The sequence below is a fragment of the Canis lupus genome, chromosome 14 (genome assembly GCF_048164855.1).
Source record: "Canis lupus baileyi chromosome 14, mCanLup2.hap1, whole genome shotgun sequence".
Taxonomy (NCBI): domain Eukaryota; kingdom Metazoa; phylum Chordata; class Mammalia; order Carnivora; family Canidae; genus Canis; species Canis lupus.
In genome coordinates this window covers 64,181,151-64,194,666 of record NC_132851.1, presented here as the reverse complement: position 1 = coordinate 64,194,666, position 13,516 = coordinate 64,181,151, and the positions used below count along the sequence as shown (strand labels likewise).

The 13,516-nt window shown below is 34.8% G+C and overlaps 1 protein-coding gene across 6 annotated transcripts in view; it reads left to right on the top strand.

The window, feature by feature from the left end:
* Nucleotides 1-8,690, top strand: part of ANKRD17 (ankyrin repeat domain 17) — a 152,987-nt gene extending 144,297 nt beyond the window's left edge. For all 6 annotated transcript variants that reach the window (XM_072775352.1, XM_072775351.1, XM_072775355.1 and 3 more), the window contains 4 exons: nt 5,675-5,923; nt 6,419-6,597; nt 7,018-7,182; nt 8,088-8,690. In XM_072775352.1, coding sequence (XP_072631453.1) covers nt 5,675-5,923; nt 6,419-6,597; nt 7,018-7,182; nt 8,088-8,147 — 653 coding nt within the window. In that variant the 3' untranslated portion in view covers nt 8,148-8,690. The remainder of the gene's footprint in view (nt 1-5,674; nt 5,924-6,418; nt 6,598-7,017; nt 7,183-8,087) is intronic.
* Nucleotides 8,691-13,516: the final 4,826 nt, after the last annotated feature.

The window sequence follows — 13,516 nt, the reverse complement described above, 5'->3', positions numbered from 1 at the left end:
ATAAATATGTAACAGAGCTGAATCAGTGTCTTCTGAGTATGTTGAGCTGAAACTAAACCATGTAGGAATAAATCTATTCCTTAAGATATCTACATATATGTGATTCATATTCACCTATTTATATATAAAAATAAGGATAGTTTTTGGTTTTCATGTTTATAAAAAAATAGGAATTGGGAGAAAAGGGAATCGACTGCTCATTGGAAAATGTTAACCTAAAATTTTTTGGTAATCTTTAAAATAGAAGGGATTCTTAGAAGCAGAGAATGTTTTTAAGCATAGTAAAAACATACTTCTTGATATTAATGCTTATTTATTTAGGTATCATGTTTATTGCTTTAATATACTTATGTTTATTACTTTTTTCGGAAATAAACTCTGAAATTTTTGGATGAAATGCACAAAGTATAATAGGTTGTTTTGCCCTATAAGTTCAGTGTGTGGGCTTTTCATTGTTTTTTTAAATTTTAAAAATTTTTTTTATTTGTTTGGATGTATGTTCATTTGACTTACTGTTGAAAAACATTGTGCTTTTTGTAACAATGCAACCAATATAGGTTAGGTTTTCTAATACACTGCTAAGTGATACAAAATGTCATTGAAGTCATTAAAATTTTCATTGATACATTCCCACTTTTTTGTTAAGCATCTATATTCCTTTCAATTGATAATTCCTTAGGATTGCCAATTTTTTAAACATTTTGCTCCATTTTATTCTCTTTGCTTTTTTTATTGTTGAACCATTTGAAAGTAAGATTCAGATATAACACTTAACTAAAAACTTTAGTGTGCATCTTAAAAATTAGGGACATTTTGGGGTGGCTGGGTAGCTTAGTCAGTTAAGCCTTTGGCTCAGATCATGATCCCGGAGTCCCAGGATTGAGCCCTATGTCGAGCTTCTTGCTCAATGGGGAACCTGCTTCTGCTCCTCACCCCGCCTGTGCTCTCTCTCTCTCTCTCAAGTAAATAAAATCTTTTAAAAAAATAAGGACATTTTCTTGCTCAGCCACAATATTATTATCAAATACCTAATGTAAATATTAATTAGTAATATGTGATATGCAATCCCTATTCAAATATCCCCAGTTGTCCTAAAACCTTTTTTTTTTTTTTTTTTTAGATTTTTTTCCTACCTTTGAACCAGGAATCCCTTAATGTAAACATATTATAGGGCTAACTTAAAAAATAATAATTTTAAACTTTTGAGAATAGTACAAAGAACTCTATATTTTTCTCAAATTCACCAATGTTAACATATTGCCACATTCCTTGGGCCCAACGGTCGTATTTCTGGGAGGCTGTGTGTGTGTGTGTGTGTGTGTGTGTGTGTAAGTGGGTAGAATTTTTTTCCCATACCATTTTAGAGTTAGTTGCAGATATCCAGCTACTTTCCCCTGAATACTCTAAATGATAATATTTCTTAAAAACAAGAAAACTTTCTTCCATAGCTATGGTACAATTAGCATTCAGCTAATTTTACATTAGACCATATTATCTGATAGTCCATATTCACATTTCACCAAGTGTCCTAATAACACATTTATTATTTCCTCTCATCCAAGGTTCAAATCAAGATCAAAATTGCATTCAATTCCATATCTTTTTAGTGTCAAATAATCTGGCACTGTCTTTTAAGCCTTCCTTGTCTTTCCAAGAAAGACTTTTTTAAAGATTATGAGTCAGTGGTTTGGTAAAATTCTTCTTAATTTGTTTTTCTGATATTTCTTCATAATTAAATTTAGGTTATGTGTTTTTGACAGGAATATAGTATATAGCCAATGTTATATCCTTCTCTCAAAACATTCATTATATTGCATAATATGTTACTTTGTACCATTATTGGTGCTGTTAACTTTGATCATTTGGTTAAGATCCTGTGTGCTAGGTTTCTGTATTGTCAATTTAATCACTTTTCCCTTTGTAATTACTAAGAAGTCAGGAGTTTCTTTGGACTGTGTTATTACTCCTCATCAGACTTTGAGGCAAAGTGTAAGGGAATGGGGGAAGAAGTAGCACTTGTTGAGTAAAAATAATAGGTTTGCTTTTGTATAAGGACAACTCATACATGTAGAAGGAATTGTAATTAGAGTCATTGTTTTGCTATTGTTAAACTGATTGATGTAGGCAAGACTTTCACCTTTACCTCGAATATGGAATTTTTAGCTAGTTGACATTTTCCTCCCTTAATGTAAATCTTAATACTGTTACTTTTTAATGACCTTTTAGTTTGTTTTGTCAGACTTTCAACTCTTCTTGAGGTAATTTGTTTACGTGAGTGTACCTTTGTATTTTCATTTATTGTAGTCTTTCAAAATTTTGTTCTCAGTATTTATCCAGATACTTTTCTTAAAAGTTGCCATTCTGAATGCCTTTGTAGAACTAACTGCAGAAGCATGTGACTTATTTTTCATAATATATTTGTTTGGTTTTATGTACTTGAACAGGTTCTGTCATATTTCTCCATATAGTCCGTCCTCTTCTCACTCCCTCTCCTTTAGAACATGAGGATATGATATTAGGACCCTGCAAATTAAGTTGGGATATGGGAGACACAGGACCCTTCCTTTAAAAATTTTTTTTAGAAAGCAAAAAAAAATCCTTTCTTGATGCCTCAGACAATAGATTGGTGATACCCAAGAACCTTCTGCATATAAAGGCTGGGCAGAGATCACCTGAGCTCTTACTCCACTCAGAATGCTAAAATCTATTCCTACCAGCACTCAACCAGCTCATGCATTGGTTACTGATCACTAGCTGTGATCTGTGAGTTTCAGTCCTTAGCAGATTTAGTTAATGGGGCATTTTGACATTCAGTCTTATAAAACTGTTGTCCGATCAAAAAATAGTAAAAAGGGATCCCTGGGTGGCGCAGCGGTTTGGCGCCTGCCTTTGGCCCAGGGCGCGATCCTGGAGACCCGGGATCGAATCCCACATCGGGCTCCTGGTGCTTGGAGCCTGCTTCTCCCTCTGCCTGTGTCTCTGCCTCTCTCTCTCTCTCCGTGTGACTATCATGAATAAATAAATTAAAAAAAAAAAAAAGTAAAAACATAATTTTGAAAGGAAGAAACTTCATGACCCATGATGCATGAGTGTTTGTATGTACATGTACATGAGTGTGGGTAGCTGAAATAATAGATTTACTTTTGACTGGTCTTGTGTTTGCTTTGCTTCTAATGTCCCTTTCCTGCTCAACTTGGAATCTGTTCTCAGAAGTTTCTTAGTGGTGTGTGAGGTTTTATCCTGGAATGAGACTTCAGCCATATTTTTGAGAATTCATAGGGCCACTATTGCTCCAGCTTCTTCAGACATTTTTGCAAATCCCTTGCAATTACCCACGCATAGGCAGAACTCTCCTGGTTTCAATTGCTTTTCTCAGATTGGCCTTCTCTGCTTTTCTTTGAGTACCTTTGACTATTTTGTTTTCCTATTCTATTCTTAGGTCAGGAGAATTGCTTCTTTCCACACAGATGCTAATACCACTGAGGTCTTAATAGCTGTTGGTGATTTGTCCCCATTCACTTGGATCTTTCCATATGTTTGGATACTTTTAGTTTGGGTATAGATGTTATCCATGGGTATTTGGCTTTGCTAACTTGGTAGCTTGGTTTTATGGAAGGATTTGGCTTGTTTTTAATGGAAGGATTTGGGAAGAATCAAAACTTGTGCTGCTACACCTACCTCCATCTTAGAATTTTCTTTTAAGGTGAATTTAAAAATATTTGTAACTGCTAAAGACACATACATGGCTTTTCTATTTTCTTATGATTTGTTGAAAATAATATTGTCAAGAAATGCTAATGTATCCATAACTACAGAAGATATATTTTAATTTTTCATTAGAAACTAACAGTTCAAGGCACCTGGGTGGTTCAGTTGGTTAAGCTGCTGCCTTGGGCTCAGATCATGATCTCAGGGTCCTGGGATCGAGCTTCACATGGGGCTCCCTGCTCAGCGAGGAGTCTACTTCTTCTTCTACCCCTACCCACCTCGTATGTGCATACATGCTCTTTCTCTCAAATAACTAAATAAAATCATTAAAAAAACAAACAGTTCTTAGTTTACTTGTACAGATAAGCTCATAAGTTTCATGTTTTGTTCCCAATAATATCTACATCCTTATAATAATAATTTATAAAGTGCTTTCACATTCTTTATTTAGTTAATCATATTACTACAATTCATGAGAAAAGTGGTACTATTGATTTAGACAAAATGGACTTCTGCAAGCACTAGTAAGATGAAATTGATCTCTGCAGAACTTTCCAAATCTGTATGATTTTAAAATATATATTGCAAATCTTTTTTTAAACATTTTCATGCTACTACTATTAATGAATTTTTGTCTTCCAAATTCCCTGAAAAGTACCTTGGGAAGTAGAGGCACTGTGCTTGGGACGCCCGGGTGGCTCAGTGGTTGAGCGCCTGCCTTTGGCCCAGGACGTGATCCTGAAGACCTGGGACCAATTCCCACATCAGGCTTCCTGCATGGAGCCTGCTTCTTTTTCTGCCTATGTCTCTGCCTCTCTCTCTCTCTCTCTCTCTCTCTCTCTCATGAATAAATAAATAAAATCTTTAAAAAAAAAAAAAAAGAGGCACTGTGCTTCTGTCTATGTGTACATGTGTGTAGACAGGTTGATTGATTTTTGCATATTTATTAGCAAATAAGTCCCTGAATCCCTTTGAAGGAATGTAGACACACATACACATACACACACTGACACATAGACACACACAGACAACATATATGTGAAAAGATGATTAAATGGAAAAATATTATTAACTGATTATCCCTAGAGCATTTAGGGCATACAGTCAGGCATTTATGAGTAAATTGTAGATATACAGGTAACTCTTGACTGTTAGGCTTCAGGCTCCACCATTTACACCCTATTTAAATTTAAATGTGCCTCATATTTAAACTTTTCACACGAAGTACAATTTGGGTTCTTATTTTTTCTCTCTAGTGCATGAAGAAATTGAATCACTAAAAAATACTCCCAAATTGACTATATTAAGAACTCACCTTATTTTGATAGATAAAGCTTAAATTGTCATTTTGAAAACCTTGTTCTGTGAAATACCCATGTGATACGATAAAACAAGGTTGGGCAATGAAGCATAATGCTCTGTTGGTATTTTATCAGCATATTAAGGTTCTGTGAGGTTCTGATTTAAAGAAATTTATTTTTTCTCAAGTTAGATTTTCCAAATTTATTGGCTACCTGAATCCCTTTGTTTCATACTAGCATACCAAGGGACACTTCTTCTCAAGAAATAGTTTGGAAACTGCCAGTATAGGCATGATTTTCTCCACCTCTATTTTGTTGTTTAGCCTTTTTAATTTAAACATTGTCTTCTCATTGCTCTGGTGTTTTACTTAGTGTCAAGCATTTATTTAAATAGTAATTAATTTAATGGGTTATAATACATGTGTAATTAGACATCTTCACATTTTGATATCACAGAACTAAATGGAAAAATTGTGAATCAAATTAAGAAATGATTTTGAAGTCATGGAACTTAACTTTAATATGCATAATTTTAAGCATTATTCTCATATTTCACTTTTCCTCAGAGAACACCTATTTAAAGTGTCCTCAGAATGTAAGATTTAGTTTTAGAAAATTATATCCTCTATAGATGACCTGTATATTTCAAAATATTTTTTCTCTAGATTCTCCTGCACAGTCTGTATCCTCTGGAGTTCGTGCACCGTCTCCTGCCCCATCATCAGTACCTTTAGGGTCAGAAAAGCCCAGCAATGTCTCTCAGGACAGAAAAGTTCCAGTCCCTATTGGGACGGAACGTTCTGCACGTATCAGGCAAACTGGAACTTCAGCTCCATCTGTTATTGGGAGTAATTTATCTACATCAGTAGGGCATAGCGGCATCTGGTCCTTTGAAGGGATTGGTGGCAATCAAGGTAAGACATGCTATCCTGCCTACTAGAAATTAAGTATATGCATTTAACTAAAATATTGTAAGTAATAAGAACAGTCATTCTTAAAAGATCTGTATTCATATCTCTTAGTTTTCACTAACCAGTTTTGAGTTCAAGCCAATTTTTGTAATGTGATCTCCTGTTGAATTTTTAATTGTTTTCTGAAAATTATCTAATGCAAGTATATTCCTTCTTTCATTTCATCATATTAAGGAGATGCTAATTTTCCTTTTGGACTCTTTATCTTATGGCTTTTTTTCTTTTTAAAACAATATTTAGGTTATTTTATTAGACTACTATATCACTACCTACACACAAGGGAAATACTGCAGTAAATATATAAAATCAGTCATTATTCTGAAGGAATGTACAATTCAATGTGGAAAATTCTAGATAGAAATATACAAAATATTTTGCTATCTTCTGGTTTTAAAGATCACCAGCTATCTTTTTTTTTGCCTTGTTATTTTTCCTTAGACAAAGTAGACTGGTGTAACCCTGGTATGGGAAATCCTATGATTCATAGGCCAATGTCCGATCCAGGAGTGTTTTCACAGCATCAAGCAATGGAGCGAGAGAGTACAGGAATTGTAACTCCTTCTGGTACATTCCATCAGCATGTTCCTGCAGGATACATGGACTTTCCTAAAGTTGGGGTAATGGTGACTTAAATGGTGACTTTCATATTTCTGAATGTTTTTCTTCTTATTAGCTTCATTTTCCTTACAAGTGGATGAGTACTTGTTGAAATGATTTGCAGGCTTTAGCCTGTGATTGTAGGCCAAAATCTGGCTAAAATAGAATTATTGGTATATTGGAATATTTATATTGTGGGATATTTATATCCCACTTGTTTAGAGAAATGTTTTTTGGTCAAATATTTTGGCTATAGTAGGCCAAAAGAAAAAAGAAATCACATAATGGAAAATAATTTTTAGATAACCTAGATAATATACTTTTCAAAATAAGATGCAGTTTCAAATATAATTTTTAAGGCTATCAGTTATATTGGAAAAAGTAAGCAGTGACTTGGAGATACAACTATGTGCCTAATTTTTGTTTTCTCCTCTTTTAAGGGTATGCCTTTCTCTGTGTATGGGAATGCAATGATTCCTCCAGTAGCACCTATTCCTGATGGTGCTGGAGGACCCATATTTAATGGCCCTCATGCTGCAGACCCCTCTTGGAACTCCCTAATAAAGATGGTTTCAAGCTCCACAGAAAATAATGGCCCTCAAACGGTAAGTCTGATCATTCAGTGAACATTTCTTTAGTGTTTTTGAGATCCCAAGACAAATAAGACACAGATAAATCATGGTAGTGAGGAAGTATGGTGAATATAGGTAGTTGAGGAAATTTAGTATAGCTGAAATACAACAGAAGGATATGGAAAATAGTACCAAAGGTAGTGGTTGGAGCTAAAATTATAAAAGGTGTATTTCATTGGGACCAGATGGTAAGTAAAAAATATTTTAAATTACAAAGTGTAATTTTATACATCAAAATTTACTAGTGCTGTTAAAAGGGCCATCTAGGGGTTATTTATTATTAGTAGTATTATAAATGTCAGAAAGCCAAAAACTCACAGAAATGCTTAGTATATTTTAGCTTATTTTGGTGTCTGTTTAATATCTTTGACTCCTATTCCTTTAGTCATCAGTCTATATGTGTTGAGGTAATGGTTTTTAAAAAGCGATGATAAGGGTAGCTCCGGTGGCTCAGCGGTTTAGCGCCGCCTTCAGCCCAGGGCATGATCCTGGATACCTGGGATCAAGTCCCATGTCGGGCTTCCTGTATGGAGCCTGCTTCTCCCTCTGCCTGTGTTTCTGCCTCCCTCTCTCTCTCTCTCTCTCTCTCTCTCTCTCTCTCTGTCTGTCTCTTATGAATGAATGAATGAATAAATAAATGAATAAATAAATGAATGAATGATGATAAATCAGATCCTGTTTGAGAAATAAGCAACTCAGGAAAACAAAAGTGACTTATCTTTGTTTTTCTTCATTGTTGCTAAGTATGTTGCAAATTGAATGAGATTTAGCTATTTTAGCTCATAGGTATTAAGAGCACTTCCTTAGGTTTTAAGAGTTTTAATCAAATATATGGTACATGTATAATACTTAATAAAACATATACTCTGTATTCGTAGGTGTGGACTGGACCCTGGGCACCTCATATGAACAGTGTGCATATGAACCAGCTTGGCTGATGAGGATCAGCTTGTTAGCCTGCAGATTCCTTTTCATTCAGAGGAAATCACAAGTGGCCGAAAAAAATTTATGCTCCCAAATCATTCTACTGATGTGCTTGACTGAAGTGTGTAGGCTTTTTGCAGAAGAAGTTACTAACTGACCTATTTTCTGTGAACATTTGTGACTGCCCATTCCCCACCATCATCCGTTTTACCTTAGTTAGCATTTTTCTTATCATTTTTCTTTTTTTCTTTCCCTCTTGCCCTTTGGACATAACTTTCTGTTGAAGCTGTTCTTTGGCTGGTTGGTTTTAGTACTGTAAACTGCTTCTGAGCAAACACGGAAATTTAGCAAAATTATGTAAACTTGATCCTGAAGTTTTAGAATGGCAAATAAATGTACAATTGTTTACATAACAGAAAAGGCTAAGCAGAAAGTAAATTTCAATATGTCAGTATAGAGGCTCTACTTTATGTAGACTTAAATTAATGTGAGATATGTACCTTCATATTCAGAAATCTGGATGTTTCCTTCATACATTAAACTATTAATAAGCATAACTTTTCTGCTTGTGTAATTTAAGTATAAAGTAAAATAATGGGCATTATCAGTGGATGTTTCCTGAGGTTGGCTTTTAAAATACTCATCTCGCTCTCCTTTGAGTTTGTTTGCAGCAGGGCACATATAGAAGAAATTTATCACTTTTCCATGTCTTTTTATTACCTTGTCACACTTTTAAAACTAATACACACTTCTCTCTTCACTCTTCTCTTCTCATCTTTACCGCTAATATCAGTAAAATTCTCTTGCTGATGGTGAAATAATTTTATAAAGATTTTTATTGTAATGGCTGCTACAGAGAAGTGGAGCACCTTCGTCATCACCTGTGGTTCTTCTAACCATAAGATGTTTTAGTCTTTCTGAGAATATAAAAAGCCAGCACTGGTTCCCAGTCACCATAATACAAGCTCAATATACTGTTTATTATTTAAAGATTCAATGTACTATTTTATATTGGATAATATTGATTCTTAACATTGGCTTTCCAGTCATCAAGAGTCAACATAAAAATTCCAATTTTCAGTAATTTAGTGGGAAGTATCTTTTTTTTTTTTTTTTTCTAATTTTAAAGGCTTCTTATTCTCTACACTTGTTTGTATATTATCAGTGAAAGGGATCAACAGCTAACTTGGGACAAGTAATAAGGAAATTTTGCATTTGTCATTAAGATAATTTATAGTATACATGAATACACAGAATACAAAATACCATCTTCATTTAACCTGTTTATATAAGATCCAGGGCCACACTATAAACTACTCAGTGGGATTTATCTATTCCATTCACTTGAAACAATAAACAATAACACATCCAAGAAGAGTATGTGTCCTACCCTGTCTCATATGGAAAAATAAATTATATGGTTGAAATATAAAAGAAAATAAGCAAAAAGTGAAGTGAGAAATGCATCAATCTCTCTCTTTTTTTTTTTTTAATTAAACAAATTCCACAACGGTGAATCTCAGATTCAGATGAATCACTCAGAGTTGAAAATATTAACAGAGTTCCTTGCCTGTAAAGTAAATGAAATTATTTCTTTACTCTGGTAGCCTGAATAAAAAGGTTTCTCAAACATATCTAGAAGTTTGTAAACAACACATTTATATCTTTTAATTTAGGAGGTGGTCTTAAAATATATAAATTTGTTTTTCTACCTATAATTGATATGACCAAATTTAAGGGAAAAATTAAATGATACCCTGCAAACATAACTATGAAATAAAACTATAGCACTTTATTAAGAAAGGTGTGTAATGCTATTTAACATATTTTATATATGACTTTTGCCACAATCCTATAATTTTTTGCTTAATTTTTTTCCTGTTAATTATAATTAAAATAATCCTGCTAGATAACAGATACCACTCAATATTTATTACAACACATGAGTTGTGTTGATTCACAAAACTGGGTTTGTTGAGATGGGTGTCTTAATAAGAAAGAACCTTTATTTTCTTGACTTTAAACCTATGGGACAAAAAATAAATAAATAAACCTATGGGGCAGAGGGATATAGATTGCATGCTCCACATTTAGTTTTGGAGCTCAGTCTTGTTGAATACAATACCATGATGTTAGAAGTCTGTACTAGGAACACTTTTCAAATACATTTTTTATATTTCAGTTGTAATGCAGTGCATCTTTATTTGACAAATAAAAAACCCATAATTTTTTGAGACCATGCAGGTCTTTTTTTTTTTCCCCTCTTTTTGAAAGCGTATGGTGTGTGTAATTGCAGACTACATAACGTATTCCTTTCCTTTCTTCCTCTTTTTTTTTTTTTTTTTTAAAGAGAGTGTGCACCCAAGAGCTGGAGGGCTGGGAGGAAGGTTGGTGCAAAGGAATAGGAAGAGAGGGATCCCTGGGTGGCGCAGCGGTTTGGCGCCTGCCTTTGGCCCGGGGCACGATCCTGGAGACCCGGGATCGAATCCCACGTCGGGCTCCCGGTGCATGGAGCCTGGTTCTCCCTCTGCCTGTGTCTCTGCCTCTCTCTCTCTCTCTCTGTGACTATCATAAATAAATAAAAGTTAAAAAAAAAATTAAAAAAAAAAAAAAAAGGAATAGGAAGAGAGAGAATCTTAAGCAGGCTACACACCCAGCATGGAACCTGACGCTGGACTAGATCTCACAACCCTGAGATCATGACCTGAGTCTGATGCTTAACCATCTAAGCCATCCAGGCACCCCTTTCTTTGATTCTTTTAAGAAGTGACTTAACTCTTGGAAATAATATTTGGGTTAGATCACACCTTAAATAGCAAAATATCCCAATTGTGTAATCTTTTTATACCAACCATTTCATTTTACTTTTTTAAAGATTTTTATTTATATATTCATGAGAGACACAGAGAGACAGAGGCAGACTGACACAGGCAGAGAGAGAAGCAGGCTTCATGCAGGGAGCCTGATGTGGGACTCGATTCCAGGACTCCAGGATCACGCCCTGGGCCAAAGGCAGGCACCCAACCGCCAAGCCACCTAGGCATTCCCCCAACCATTTCGTTTTAGAGATGATTTTGTTTACCAGTGCCAACAGAATCCCCATTTCATGAGTTTTCAACATGTATCAACATATTCACAAAAATTAATTGTAGTATTCATGTGAAAGGTATTTTTCACTTGTTTACTATTACTGTAAAACTAAATCATTAGTTGAAAATTAACTTTTTGTTAAAGAACTTACTGTCATTTTTCTTCTCAGGAAAAAAATGGAGGGAGGGGATAGTTTACTGACAGATCCTGTCTCGTTCTTCATGAAAATATTATTCCATCTTTCGACTCAAATGACCCAAATACACATTTCATAAAAATTATTTTGCACACTATGTTAGTCACTTTATTTTTAAAACAATACAAAGTAATAAAGAGGGAAACTCAAAATCACAAAACCTCTTCAGAACTGTTTTATTTCATCTTCGAGTTTCTCAGAAACACTTTGATTCCTGCAGATCTGACATTACAGAACTTCTGCAATGCCAAGTAATACAATGCAAACTTTCAGAAAGCAGGGAGTACTCTGCTTTCCACCAATTTGGCCTATGAAAGACTTGGCAAGAGTGCTCTACTTTCAGATAGGAAGGAAACCTGTATACATCTTACTGATAAATGCTTGCTTCAACAAGTCACAACACTCAGTTAACTAGTGTATTAACTCCATGTGAGGAATTTAGAATGAGACCTTCATTAGTGCTTTAATATGACTTACTGTGTTATAAACCTTGATTGCAAAAATACCATCACTAGTATTTTGGGTAAATGAAAAGTGTGCAACTATGGCTTGACATAAGAATTCCTTCTTAATGTGACAGTTGAAATACATGATTAAGATGTAAAGTATTGAAGTAAGAGGTTTCATATTAGTCTTTAAATGCATTCATTCACACTTTTGAAAGGTAAAATCCAATTTGGCATGCTAAATAAAAACCATGATTCGGAAGATGAGGGGATGTTTTTCAGTAGAGATGAAAGGCTAATTTTACATTAGCTTTAATTTTGAGAAGCAATGCATTAAATAAGTAGGAAAGAAAAAAATTCAACCTAAATCTATTTCAAGAGGCCACCTTAACAATTGATCATGAGAATTATGTTTTAAAGGTTCTTTTGGGGGATCCCTGGGTGGCGCAGCGGTTTAGCACCTGCCTTTGGCCCAGGGCGTGATCCTGGAGACCGGGGATCGAATCCCATGTCGGGCTCCCGGTGCATGGAGCCTGCTTTTCCCTCTGCCTATGTCTCTGCCTCTCTCTCTCTCTCTCTCTCTCTGTGACTATCATAAATAAATAAAAAATTTAAAAAAGTATTAAAAAAATAAAGGTTCTTTTGTCCAACATTTCAGAAGGCATATTTGGGAAATGAGAAATTTAAATGTATGTAATAGTCTATATGTGTAAATAGCCTATATTCAAGTTTTGAGTCCACTCCTGTGTTCAGCATTGATGGGTTAAGAATTTCAGAAACTGCAAGAAGAAAGTGAAAGTCTTTATTTTTAAGGAGCTTAAAGTAAAAAAAAAAAAAAAAATAGTTGTGTGACATAATAAAGACAAGCAGACTAATTATGTTGAAATTTAAAAAAAAATCCAATATGCTGCACAAGTTCACTTGCAATGTTAGAGTTGACAAATTATCAGTTGGTCCGTTCAATGTACGGTCATTTCATATTGTACTCTGCAACTCAAGAGTTCCCACAATTTTGGGTAAGTAGTATATACATTAGTGCTAACCCTCCTTTTGTATTGAGCTTTATAACTGACAAATCCTTCCCCCAACGTTCTTTACAAAGTGGATAAGTTCTGATCATCCCTATTCCATGAATTCAGAAATACATATTAATATATATGAAATTAGCAGAAGTTAAATATTCATGAATTTTATTTAGATCACAATATTGAAACTTAGAGCAATGGAACACTTTGAAATGACAATATGTAACTCCAGAAAAGGCGGACCTAATCCACTCCTTTTCTCCTATGGATATTAAAACATCAGAGTCCCGAGGCTTCAGTGCTAACCATGGAAGCACCAACTTCCAGTGACCTCAGTTCTCTGGAAGGAGAGGAATGCAGCAGCGTAAGAACTTGCTTCTTTACTCCCACAGTCTTTAGGCCAAGATATTTGCACTTAAAACTTGTTTCCGCTTTAACGCAGTAGTCACTAGCGATCGGTTGCTTCCTTTTTTGCTTTTTTTTGCTTGTTTTGGTTTCTTTTTAAACATTCTTTTAAAGGTCTATTCATTTATTTGGGAGAGGACATGAGTGGGAGGAGGAACAGAGGGAGAGGAGCATCCTCCAGCGGACTCCTCGGCGTCCACCGCGCGTGGAAGCAAAAGCGA